Raw genomic sequence first — 13,174 nt, forward strand, 5'->3', positions numbered from 1 at the left:
GCAGGGTGGAATATTCACACCCCTAAGCGACACAAGTTTTGCTGATGCAGACTGTAGTGTAGACATAGCCTAAGTTTCAGTTGCATAATCTTTTAGCCAGGGTGATCCACAAGCCAGAAAGAACTCTGCTTGACTGTCAGATCCCTGGTTGTCAAGATGCAGTTTCAGAAATGTTCTTTCTAGTGAGCTGAGAAAATTTAATCCACAAATGGAGATGATAAACATGGAACCCCACCAAACCATCATTGGAGTTCTTATAGGGCCACAAAGCATAGCGCTGTAACTCTTTAACTGTTTGTTTCTGTTTTGAAAAAAACGCTATAGAGTATTCGAGTAATCAATCTGTCCATAATATCAAGACCTAAGGGAGAGAAAATGTGATTCCCAATGGTATTTTATAGAGCACTCTGTATTTTGGGTGATGCTTCGGGTCACTGTTTCTCAGTTTGATGCTTAGAAGGGAAAGGGTGTGAAACCCCTTTTTCTGATGTGGCTTCCCCAGCCCTTTACAAAGACTTTGTCACTCCAGTGACTTGCCATCCAGACTGGGGCCCTCATTGTTAGCTTTTAAATTGTCTTTGAAAATAATTAAAATTTTTCACATTTGAAATGAAAGGCAGAACTCTATTTCTTTTGCCAGATTTAGCTCGTCAGATATACTGGCAGTGGCTGTCAGTTTTCCATTTCTAATAGGAGCAGAATACAGGGCTGTATTAATACAGCCTGAAAAAAGCACACGCCTTTAAAACAAACAAATATCAAAACCACTATCAAGTCTATTTCAAGATGGGTCATTTAAGTGGAAGTACAGCACACTGCACTAGTCGAGGGAGTGTGGCCCTCTCACACCAACTCTTTTGGAGGTTTCATTTGTGCTGAGGACTGCTGTGCATTTTCAAACATCAGGTTGCAGGAGATGACTTGTATCTACGTGTGGCAAAATAGCAAGTAGCTTTGTCAAAGGAAGTGGTCGTTCATAACTTATTAAAAAATAAATGCATTTCAGAATGATTGTTTCTGTGCTTCACGTTTCCCATTAGATTAGCATTAGCTGTGGTTTTTATTTTTACATCAACTAAGTATATTTGTCACTTCATTGTGAAGTCAAAATTGAGTTCATGCCTATTCAAGAGCTTTATAGTTCTGCCAGTGGTAATGGGCACTTAACTTCATATTCACTCTTGTCTTGAATAAAAACTCTTCCAGCCCCATAATTAGCATTTTGTGATGTCTACCTCGCTTCTCACAATATTGCAGTCTTTCATGCTTTCTGTAACACTGTCTTTAATTTATAGGAACGTCAGTCTAGAATCCAGGCAGGTGCTGCTTCAGTAAAAGTAAAAACTGCCTCGTTAAACACTAATGTAAAAGAATTGGGGGTCTGTTGTATTCTGATTCTTGTCTCATTGCAGGTGGGTCTGTGAAGAAATCCCAGATCTCAAGCTTGCCATGGAAAATTATGTTTTAATTGACTATGATACAAAAAGGTGAGAGGAACCCTCCCTTCCCCAGAAGGGCAGGCCTAAATGGCTTGTTGTGAATTGGTCTAAGAATAACTAATTACAGACACTGCAAACTGAGCTGAAGTTTTCTTTTAGAACTGGCTTCAGACTCTACAAAGTTATTTTGGTGGGAAATGTGTAACAGGAGTATTGGCAACGGCTGTTGGATTTAAGGACATAATTGGAAACTTCACATAGCAGAAAGCTGAGCTGGTGCACGTTGGAATTACTCACCCTGAAACAATGATCTGTATCTATGCTGTTGGGCTAAAGCCAGCGTTAGGAATCTGAATGGCATTGAAGTTTCTGCTTTTGTAGTAACTAAGACTTCTTGTTGGAAAACACTATGCCAGAGCTGCCCATGGCACCACTGATTTTCTCTCCATGTTTGTGGAAGGTTAACTTTCCCCACTCCTCTCCTATTCAGAATCAAATACGAGTGGTGACACTATAAAAACAGAGTTTCAGCTCAAACTGTTCCTACAGCCTCTGTCTCTGGAGAAGCAGGAGCAGTGCCCGATTCACAGAACTATGTGAAAACACCTACTACATGGACTGGCTTGACAGGGATGTGTTGGAGTCTGCCCTGTGGGTAGAGATTGGGAGGGACCGAATCTAACCCTATGGAATTCTTTCGTTTGTAATAAGTTCATTTTTGGCTCAGTTTGACTGCACTAACTGAGAATGGAAATAGAGATGACACTTGCCTGCAGCTAAGTTGTGGTTTATGAAAATCCATGGAATTTCTTTTATGGAAAAGATCAAAGTTCACCGGTGTCCACAAAGTGATCATGTCTCCTGATAGGGATTGAGACAGGTGAAACGGAATTAGGTCCTAATTCAGCATTAACTGTTTGAGCACCTGGATGGCTTTTGCAATATAAAAGGACCGCTCTTTGGTGTTCTATTATTCCTTTTATTTTATATGTTTTCATCCTACTCGGCCCTCCAGCCTCCCAGGGAATTAAATAGGAGTAGTGAGAGCTCAGTACCTCTTAACGTCAGGTCTGTGGTTTATATGCTGATATTCTAATACAATAATTTTGTGGTACTGGTGGGGTTTGTGTAGGTGTGCAGCCTCACTTTTTGTCAGCAATGATACTGAATAAAAGAAGAAACCATCTATCCTCAACCACACCTCACTTATTTCTCAGAAGCTGTTCAAAGAAGCCATAAACCTGTCATTCTGGTAATAGTTTAATCAGTTTATTTTCCTTGGGGGGGAAAAAAAGAATTATTTGAAAAATTAATCCTAGAAGATTGGCTGCAGTGCTGCAAATGCAGAGAATGGGAATGAAAACCAGCGTATTATGGAAACACAAATATACACTCATAAATAATACTTTTCAGTCTCGCCTGTTTTTATTAACATGGAATTAGAAACTGTCAATTGGCAGCCCAAAGTGAGTGCAAAGTAACAGTGTTCTCAAATAAGGAGTCATAGCTAGTTGTGGTAGTGAAGTCAAGTTAATGAGAAGTTAACTTCCTTCCCTTCTCCTTTGTTTTTCCTCCTCCCTTCCTGTCTTGGGGTTGCTGTGGGATATGTTACTCCAATTACCCTGTGGACTGGCTTTTCTGCTGCTGCTTTCTGGACTCTAGTTATTTAATGACAGTGGGACTGGCAGATATCCTTCCCCCCCCTTGACCCGAAATGATTCTGTAATTCTCTCAGCCTCTGCAATTAAGGTGCCTGGCTAAACTGTGAACCCAGCTAACCCACAGAACAAGCAGTATGCTTCCCTTGTAAAGCAGGTGTCTGGAGGATGAGGTTTATACTGTGAAGGAGTTGTATTACATGGCACACTGCGTGTTAGAACAGAATAGAACTGAGCTCTGGATAAGTGTCTGACTATCTTCATAGCTGGATATGGTGGACACAGGAAGGAACAAAGCAGAGCACATTAAAAGTGTAGTGCCTTAAACTTTTTTTGCATGTAGGGAAGTGGGAGGAAGCTAAGAGGGCCCATGGGAATTTCCAGCTTGAATTCCTGATAGGTCAGAAAGGAAAAACTTAAGGTAACGTCAAGTTATCTCCATAACTTAATTTTCCCCACTAATTACAATCTTTGGAAGTTGAACGTTGAAATCCGTTTCCTTAGAAGAACTCTTCTTCTATCACCTGGATACCATGTGTAGAATTTCTCATGAATCATTGGGCTGCTAAAGTCTCTTTAAGGAAACTTTGTAAAAGTGTAAAATTGTGTAAAGAATTAATGATCGTTGCAAAAAGAATTACAGCTACAGTATGTACACTTTAAAAAATGTAGGTCAAATGTTGTGTCTACCAACCTTGGCAGTGTTCCTTTAATGTGCATAGCTGAGCATTTCAAGACCACCTTTAGACTGTTAACTGACTAGCGAACTTTGCTTTTTTTCCTTTCCCAGCTTTGAAAGCATGCAGAGGCTTTGTGACAAATACAACCGTGCCATTGATAGCATTCATCAGTTGGTAAGTATTTACCTTTGTTATGCCGTGATGCCTATCTAGTTGGCTTTATTCAGGCTAGTGGTTTCAAATTCATGTACAGAAAATGACAACCAAGAAGGGCTGACTTTTTTCGCGCTCAGTTGTGTGTTTGCTTAAACACCAGCACCACCATTACAGCATTTCCATTCATTCGGGAGTTAATAAATCATCTATTAAACCTTGCTTTCTGGGCCAAAACTTGGCACTTGAGGATTTAGCCTTGGAGTGAATTTATATCTTTATATAATAATGACTTAATTTTTCTAAAATACAGGTTTGCAGCCTCTTAGTCCCTAATGTGCAGTTGGCACTCCTGCTTGGACGTTTGAAATAGCTGAGTTACCTTTGAAAAAGGGTTTCTTTGCATGCACCGTACCTAGCTTTTTCATCAGAAATTTCACAGGGATTTAATGTATGCACGTTTCCTCGTGTGTGTGTGTGTGTGTGTGTGTGTGTGTGGGGATTGAGACTTAAAGGTTCCTTAATAGTCCAGATTAACTCTCTTGTGTATCGTGGCAATGATCCATAGATTAAGAATTCCCTTACTGTTCAGTAAAGCTATATTTTAGAGCTGAGCTGTTCTGTTCCAAAGGATCAATCACTGTGAAGGAAGAACTGGAATGAAATCTAATTTAATAGATTTCTAATAGGTAACTTTTTTGGTTTTCTTACCCAAGTTTAAGGCTGGTAATGAAACATAGTAAGTATAATCTAATATTAAGAATTTTACTTAATTTATGGAATTTAGATACCAGTTCTGTCAGTAGTGGGTGAAAACCTTATCTACTATCTGTCACTGTACTTAACACGTATCCAATTTAATACTACATCTTATTCTATAAAAAACACAATGTAGGGGCCTTATGAAGTACTTTGACCTATCAAACACATGTTGGGGGCTGTAATCTGATTTTATAGGAGCATTCAAAATAAATCTCAGAAAGATATGGCCAGTAGGTTAGAACTTCTCCCAGACTTTGCACCACATTGGCATCCACATATCGTTTGCCTGATTCATAGATGCTGGCCACTTTAATCTCGTCTTTGTTAATAGCTTAAAAGTTGGAATTCTTCAGCATTTACAGTCACTCACTGAAGTGAGAATCTAGTCAGTTTCACCTCTGTCCTGCCAGTGCCCTGCTTGAATGTAGGAGCCCAGGCTAGCTGACATAAGGAGCAGAAATAGTGATTGGCCTCTGAGGTAGCTGCCCTGAGCCCTCAAACAGAGGATCAGATAGGAAAGAGGTGACTATCAGGAAAAGGAGATGGAAAAGATGCCCAGAAAAAAGCTTACAGACATGTATAAAATCCAAAGAGGGAAGATGAGGAAGTTCAGAAACATCAATAGCTTCTATTTAGGAGTGAGATTGTTAGCCAGCAGAAGCTTAGATTTTCTCTCCCACTCCCTCTGAGTGTGATTCCTCCCATGCTACACTTCATGGCAAGAAAACAAACCCCCCTTTATGTTGATGGTGCAATGAAATGCAGTAGTTACATCAAGGATGTAGGCAGATCTTAGATGCTTTTTCCCTCTTGTATCTGGTATGCAGTCTTTGAAAATACCTATTGTGTGAGGTAACACAGACAGTAAAGCAAACCAACCTCCCCACGCTGCATTGCTGCAGAAGTTCTTTAGCATGTCTTGCTGTTGCTTATGGAAGAACTGGAGATCACTTTTACTCATGCAAGAGAAGGGGTGGAGGAAAGTGGATTGTCTTTGTGTCAGTCTCCCTTCCCCCCACAAATGCAGGTATGTCATGATGTATTTTCCTTGTTTACATTCTTTCTGCTCCTCACCCTTAGTGGAAAGGAACCACCCAGCCCATGAAATTGAACACTCGTCCCTCCAATGGGCTCCTCCGTCACATCTTGCAGCAAGTATATAACCACTCGGTGACTGACCCAGAGAAACTCAACAACTATGAGCCCTTTTCCCCAGAGGTGTATGGAGAGACTTCCTTTGATTTAGTGGCCCAAATGATTGATGAGATTAAAATGACTGAGGATGACTTGTTTGTTGACTTGGGCAGTGGTAAGTGACAAACTGCTTTGTTTTCCCTTTTCTGTCTCTGCCCAGGCTTTTTCCTCCTCTGAATAAAAAATGTCAGTAACTTTACATTTGGAAAGTAATCCATCCCCACAGACTGTGCGCGTCTGGCTGTGCACTCCTGACAGATCAGTGCTTTCTTTCCTGTATTGCCAGTGGGATGTGGCACCAAATATGTCATTCACCCATGTGAAGAAAGGATTGATTCTTCAGGAAACTTAATTTAAGAATACTCCATTTTTGCCACCATCGATAAATGTAGCCATTTTAAAGTATGGTTGGCATCCGAAATGACGGTGTAAAAGTGCCATTAACAGAGTCCATATTTTATGCTTTCTGGCTTCTAGATCCAGTTTGTTCAGTTCATGCATCAGACTTTTTTTCCCGTGAGTGTCAAAACTGCAAACTCCACCTGTTAACTGAAAATAAAGTGGGTTCTTTCTCTGTCTGACACAATCACCAGCAATAAAAATTTTATATTTATTGTGAAGCCATATAGAATTCAGCTCACGCTTCCATACTGCATCTGTGCTACAGTTACCAGTTTTAACAAAAGTAAAAATCTTGCTTTCTTGACAGTCATCCTTTATCCCACCAAAGGAAACGGGAACCTGCCCACTGAAAATACAGTAGAATTACTAATCTTACCTCCATTTTATATCTACTAAATGAAATTCCAAGTTAAGGGTTTTAAAGCAGGCCACTCACAGGGGACAGAATTTATCCCTCCCCTCCTTTCCCTCCAGCTCTGGTAACTATATTTTGTGTGTCCAGTTAAGTACAATATGAGACACTTCTAAAATGCTGTTTAGTCAGGCATCCAGTCTGCCCCGGCCATGAAATTGTTTGTTCACTAAGGTCATAATAAGAGATCATATCTGGAAGTCTCACAATCTTGCTGTTTGCCTAACAAGATGGAGGAATGTGTGATCTGACTAATGCTTCTGAGTAAAATGTTTTGTTTTCCTTGGCCTCTAATACCACCAAAAACAAAACCAGATATTTATCACCGTAGAACCCCAAACCTTAATATTGGACTAAGACCAAGCATATGAAAAATAAGAACTTGTATTAGTATCTGAAAACAATGGTTTAGCATGCAATAGCCTCAACCATAATTCTGTGATCATTTTTATGTGCACTGATTTTCAGTTGGTGGGTGCACTGAAAAAAACGGTTACTCATCTTCTCATAACTGTTGTTCTTCGAGATGTGGTATTCACGTCCATTCCAATCCAGCTCCCGTTGGGTTGGCTGTGGAGCCCCCTGGAGTGGCGCCTTCATGATGCTCAATATATAACCCAACCGACCGGACTGGAGTACCGCTCTGCCGGATGTTGCAAAATCTTTGGAATGCTGGATTATAGCATAGTGAGTGGTTAAACATCTGCAGAGCGGCAACCTGGTCGTCGGTGCATATCTCCTGAATGGGAATCTGGGCCAGGAAGATTTCTGACGAGGCTTGTGCCCTTGTGGAGTGTCCATAATAGACTGGGCTGGGACCTTAGTCAGCTTGTAGCATGTGCGGATGCAGTCCGTGATCCAGGAAGAAATGCGTTGGGAAGAGACCCTTCATCCGGTCTGCCGCGGCCATGAACAGCTGATTCGATTTCCTGAAAAGCTTAATGTGCTCGATGTAGAATGCTAGTGCTAGAATGTGCTCCCGAGGAACTCCTCCAGTGCCCCTATGGTGAGGAGTGATGGCACCTCCTGGATAAGGAGTTGTTCATGAGAGGGGTCCTGAAGGGTTTGCTGCACTACTAACTACAAAAAGAACAGGAGTACTTCGGATGCATCCGAAGAAGTGGGCAGTAGCCCACGAAAGCTTACGCTCTCATAAATTGGTTAGTCTCTAAGGTGCCACAAGTACTCCTGTTCTTTTTGCGGATACAGACTAACACGGCTGCTACTCTGTAACTACTAACTGAAACCTAGACTAAAACTACAGGCTAAAGAAGAAAACTAAGGGAAGCACTTGCAAGGCAAGTGAATGCCGTTCCAATGGATGGCATTGACGGTAAGAAGTAACTGAAGCGGGATCCATGTAGGCAGGGTTATATATTGAGCGCCATGAAGGCACCACGCCAGGAGGCTCCACAGCCGACCCGACGGGAGCTGCTAAGGGAAAACTTTCTGACGACTGTGCACGCGGCGCGCACACGTGATTGGAGTCGACGTGTACAAGCACCCGAAGAAGAAGAAGAAAATTCTGGTTTTTTCCTCCCTAACTCTTGTTAACACCAATGAAAGTTTGCACATTGATGGCAGAATTGAGACTGAATTTCCATATTATTCTAGGCAACGCAGTATAGTGTACAAAGTACATTAGAATACCATTATAGCAGTAGCACAATATCCAACCACTTTAGTGCCTTTCCTACACCTCTATATATAGGAATCATTCATCTGCCACACAGTGTAACAACCGCTGGTGAAATGTGGCAGCCATTTTTTTATCAGTAACTCTGTCCAACCATTTAAGGCTAGAAGCCAACAATATTAGATCTGGTTGAAATGGAATTTTAGGAAGGCAGAACATAGTTATGCAAAATGGAATTAGGACCACTGTTGCAAAAAAGTGGTATCTTTAACCACAAGTGGTCTCTGAAGAGAGAAGGGCAGCAATGACTTCTAATATTTATTTGGCCCATGTAAATGTATATAGTTTTTACTGCTTCCCTCATCCTCCCCCATTCTGTTTGTTACTCAATAGTTGCATCTTCTTATTCATATTTTACTCTATTTATACAGTACGTAGCAAAATGGGGCCCAGAATCTGATTGGGGCTTCTAGGTGCTACCATAATACAATTATTTATTATACAGGACTATCAGCATGTGGTTCCTCGTTATACCAAAGTGGGTATTGTATCCATAACGATTTAATGGCAAGAGCACCACCTCTTCAATTACTAGTGCTACTTCCTGCAGGCAATCGATGAAATGGAAAACGACAATGTGTTTTCTGTGCAAATGTGCTTGGCTTGAATATTTGTTTCCCTTATGCTCATCTATGATTCTATGAGAAGTGCATTAGTGAGACAATGCATTTTACATTAGTCCAGTACAAAGAGTGATAAACTTGGTATTAGAATGAATATAGACATAGTTTGATCGGCAGTTGTAATCAATTGAAGTAAGAAATATAGAATGATTGCAACAGCTTATAAAGATTTACCATGTACTTGGCAAAATCTGGGTCAGGTGTGCAAGCAGAGATTTAGCTGTGATTCCTCTTCCCCCCTCCCCAAGCCAAAGAGATGTAATGCGTGCAGACAAGGTGTGGGAATGGCAGCTAATTACTGCTGGAGCAGTCTCTGATGCAAACATAATTGAGGCTGAATGATGGGAAGTTCATACATTTTTAAGTAATGTTTTGTCTTGCAGTTTAGCAGTTGCTTCTGAAATTACTTTGCGTATTGATCATTATCTTTTTTTATTGTACTAGGAAATAATACTCCTGTCTTGTGTATTAGCATTTTTTTCCCAATGTGCTGAGACTTTTGTATGCGTTTTCCGTCATGAGGAAAATGAGGTATACATGTTTTGTTATAGCTCTCTCCATTAAGCTGAGAGATTTAAACTGCAAAATTTATCTTGCTGCTGTTCGGTTTTCTTGCAGAAACAAAACACATCCATATTTACTTCCTGTAGGACATAAGTCTTTTTAGTGGAAAATAGGCTCCGGTATTGACGTGTAACTGTTTTGAAGTTGGAACTCTTTTTTGTAATGTAAATTGTCATACGTTTATCAGTCAATGTGCTATATTATTTCATAGAATCATAGAATATCAGGGTTGGAAGGGACCTCAGGAGGTCATCTAGTCCAACCCCCTGCTCAAAGCAGGACCAATTCCCAACTAAATCATCCCAGCCAGGGCTTTGTCAAGCCTGACCTTAAAAACCTCTAAGGAAGGAGATTCCACCACCTCCCTAGGGAACCCATTCCAGTGCTTCACCACCCTCCTAGTGAAAAAGTTTATCCTAATATCCAACATAAACCTCCCCCACTCCAACTTGAGACCATTGCTTCTTGTTCTGTCATCTGCTACCACTGAGAACAGTCTAGATCCATCCTCTTTGGAACCCCCTTTCAGGTAATTGAAAGCAGCTATCAAATCCCCCCTCGTTCTTCTCTTCTGTAGACTAAACAATCCCAGTTCCCTCAGCCTCTCCTCATAAGTCATGTGCTCCAGACCCCTAATCATTTTTGTTGCCCTCCGCTGGACTCTTTCCAATTTTTCCACATCCTTCTTGTAGTGTGGGGCCCAAAACTGGACACAGTACTCCAGATGAGGCCTCACCAATGTTGAATAGGGGGGAATGATCACGTCCCTCGATCTGCTGGCAATGCCCCTACTTATACAGCCCAAAATGCCGTTAGCCTTCTTGGCAACAAGGGCACACTGTCGACTCATATCCAGCTTCTCGTCCACTGTAACCCCTAGGTCCTTTTCTGCAGAAATGCTGCCTAGCCATTCAGTCCGTAGTCTGTAGCAGTGCATGGGATTCTTCCATCCTAAGTGCAGGACTCAGCACTTGTCCTTATTTGTATTATGGGAGTGGCTATTATGCTAGGTACTGTACATTCTTATAGAAAGAGACAGTCCCTGCCCTGAAGTGCTTAGTCTGAATAGATGAGACAAAAGGTGAGAGGGAGAGATGCATTATTCACGCTTTTTGGGTGGGGAATTGACACAGATGTTGTGCAAAGTCGCATAGGAATCCTTGCATACATCTTGGTCTTTGTTTTAGAAGCAGTTTTGTGTGTATGGGGGGGCTTTTTTTACTATAACTGTCTCTTTCTCTACCTACAGGTGTGGGTCAGGTGGTGCTTCAAGTTGCTGCTGCCACAAACTGCAAACATCACTATGGTGTGGAGAAAGCTGATATTCCGGCCAAATATGCTGAGGTGAGTTACATCTCTGGGAGTATGAGATTGAAGGTGTTTGATTCCAGAGCTGGTTCAATCTCTTATGTCTTGCAGGTAACCGCTATGCATTGCAAAGCGGGAATCCTGAGTTTGAATCCTAGACACTCTGGCTCCTTAAGTCTGTAAGGGCTGGAAGCACAGCAGTGATGCAAATGATGAGGGGGTTTTGTGCTTCCTGTTGCTCATTGGCAGTGCTTACCGAGTGATCAGAAATATCATTAACTGGTCTCTGAAGAGAGCTTAGTTCAGGCCTGAGAGAAAACCAGGCGGAGTGAGGCTGCGTGGTGATGGGAAGCTTATACAAAGGGTACGTCTATACTTACTTCCGGGTCCGGTGGTAAGCAATCGATCTTCTGGGATCGATTTATCGCGTCTTGTCTAGAGGTGATAAATTGATCCCGGAAGTGCTCGCCGTCGACGCCAGTACTCCTGCTCTGCGAGAGCAGTACGCGCAGTCGAAGGGGGAGCCTGCCTGCCGCGTCTGGACCTGCGGTAAGTTCGAACTAAGGTACTTCGACTTCAGCTACGTATCTTAGTTCGAAGTGGGGGGTTAGTGTGGACCAGCCCAAAGGGAACAAAAGTCAAAAGGGAAGATGCAGGTTTAATCTAGACGCCGTACTGCCTAAGGTGTGGATTTCAGGACCCTACTCAGGTCTGGAATGGGACTTTGAAGAGGCTGTTTCCCAGAGGCTATTGCTGTGTAGGGTTGAACGCATCTAGGAAGGAGTTGAGCAAGATCAGAGTAGTGGGAGACAGAATAGCTGAAACTCGTAATCTTTTAAAAAAAAAAAAAAGCTGAAATCCGGATCACGCTAAGAATGTCCTTTAGCAGCCCTAACTCTTAAACCATTGAGCTTAGCTATTAAAAATGTTAATATAGCTGGAGCTGCAGAGTAACTGAGACCTATCGATTGCTCTGGAGTATTCAGTTAATAGCAATGCTCAGTATGTACCCAAATGAAGTGCTTACGACGACGTCTCATAATAAGGCCATTGTACTTAGGCAAGTAGTTTTCTTTACACTTCTGTTAATTCTGTGTCAATGGGGACTTGCAAAGTTAATCAATTCCAAGGGAAACCTGGAACCCGAATGAGTTGCGAGCAAACAATAAAAGTCGGTCAAGCCTTGCATTAAGAATTTTGTGCTTCCTCCAGTAGGTTGCACAGAGCTTCATGCCTTTAACTCCTTGTTCCAACTAATGGACTTTGGTCTGTTTCAAATACAAACTTTAGCTTCTTAAAGCATGTGTACATAAGCTTTAGAGCTCCCTTTTCAAGGGTACAGGTCAAAGGCTCTGATGCTATCATGAGTGCCATAGAAGGGCCTAGGAAATAATTTGTCCTTACTCTTCATAGTAATCCCTTGGAAATTTCAAACTGGAACACTTTTACCAAATCTTTCTCCCTTACCTCTTTGCATGAGCATTCTGGCTTATTTTAGAGCAGCTCACAAGGGCTAGGTTCCTGGCTCTTTATTTAGTAATAATCACTATTTAAAAACCACTTACTTGTGAGAGAAAATACATATGGGGTCAGAGCTTTGTTTATACCAAGGCCCTTGTACACCGCTCCAGCAGTACCTACGTTAGGGACCATTTACGCAGAGCCGTGTGAAGGGGCCGTACTGTAAATAACAAGCAGGCAATAAAGAATTACATGAACTTTGCAAGTGCATGAAGAGAATATAAATTGTTAGGAGTACTAATCCTGATGGGGTCCCTTTTTAATAATGCCCTGTCCAGTATTTTATGACTTTACTGGGTGAATAAAGTATATAGGGTGACCAGATAGCAAGTATGAAAAAATCAGGCCACAGTGTGGGTGGTAATAGGCACCTATATAAGAAAAATCTCAAAATATTGGGACTGTCCCTATAAAATCGGGACATCTGGTCACCCAAAAAGTATTCCATGTTATCCTTGCACTAATAAATGCCTGTCCATTAGATTATCGACTTAACAACTGCTGCAATTTAAGAATGTGTGAGTCTACCCTTAAATAGCCTGCCTATCTGCTTCTTGCTGCATTTAGATTTGCTCACTTTTTTCCTCAACAGATGTTTTGTGTCAGGGATTGTATTGAGCTTGTAGTTGAATTTGTCCATAGTAACATTTCTCTGGCCTACTGCATCACTTTATGCAGTTTTTAAGTTTACAGTTAAATGGGGGGGGGGGGGGGGGAGAACCTAAGTTTCTAGTCTGTGGTTTTGTAGAAAATCTTCCAAAA

The 13,174-nt window shown here is 41.6% G+C and overlaps 1 protein-coding gene across 22 annotated transcripts in view; it reads left to right on the top strand.

The window, feature by feature from the left end:
- DOT1L (DOT1 like histone lysine methyltransferase) overlaps nt 1-13,174 on the top strand; it is a 105,310-nt gene that overhangs the window by 26,146 nt on the left and 65,990 nt on the right. For 21 of the 22 annotated variants that reach the window (XM_065578651.1, XM_065578661.1, XM_065578642.1 and 18 more), the window contains exons 3-6: nt 1,413-1,487; nt 3,888-3,951; nt 5,773-6,001; nt 10,833-10,927. In XM_065578651.1, coding sequence (XP_065434723.1) covers nt 1,413-1,487; nt 3,888-3,951; nt 5,773-6,001; nt 10,833-10,927 — 463 coding nt within the window. Of the gene's footprint in view, nt 1-1,412; nt 1,488-3,887; nt 3,952-5,772; nt 6,002-10,832; nt 10,928-13,174 lie in introns of those variants that run through there. The other variant, XM_065578659.1, reaches the window with a different exon arrangement.

Source organism: Chrysemys picta, chromosome 25, assembly GCF_011386835.1.
Source record: "Chrysemys picta bellii isolate R12L10 chromosome 25, ASM1138683v2, whole genome shotgun sequence".
NCBI classification, from domain to species: Eukaryota; Metazoa; Chordata; order Testudines; family Emydidae; genus Chrysemys; species Chrysemys picta.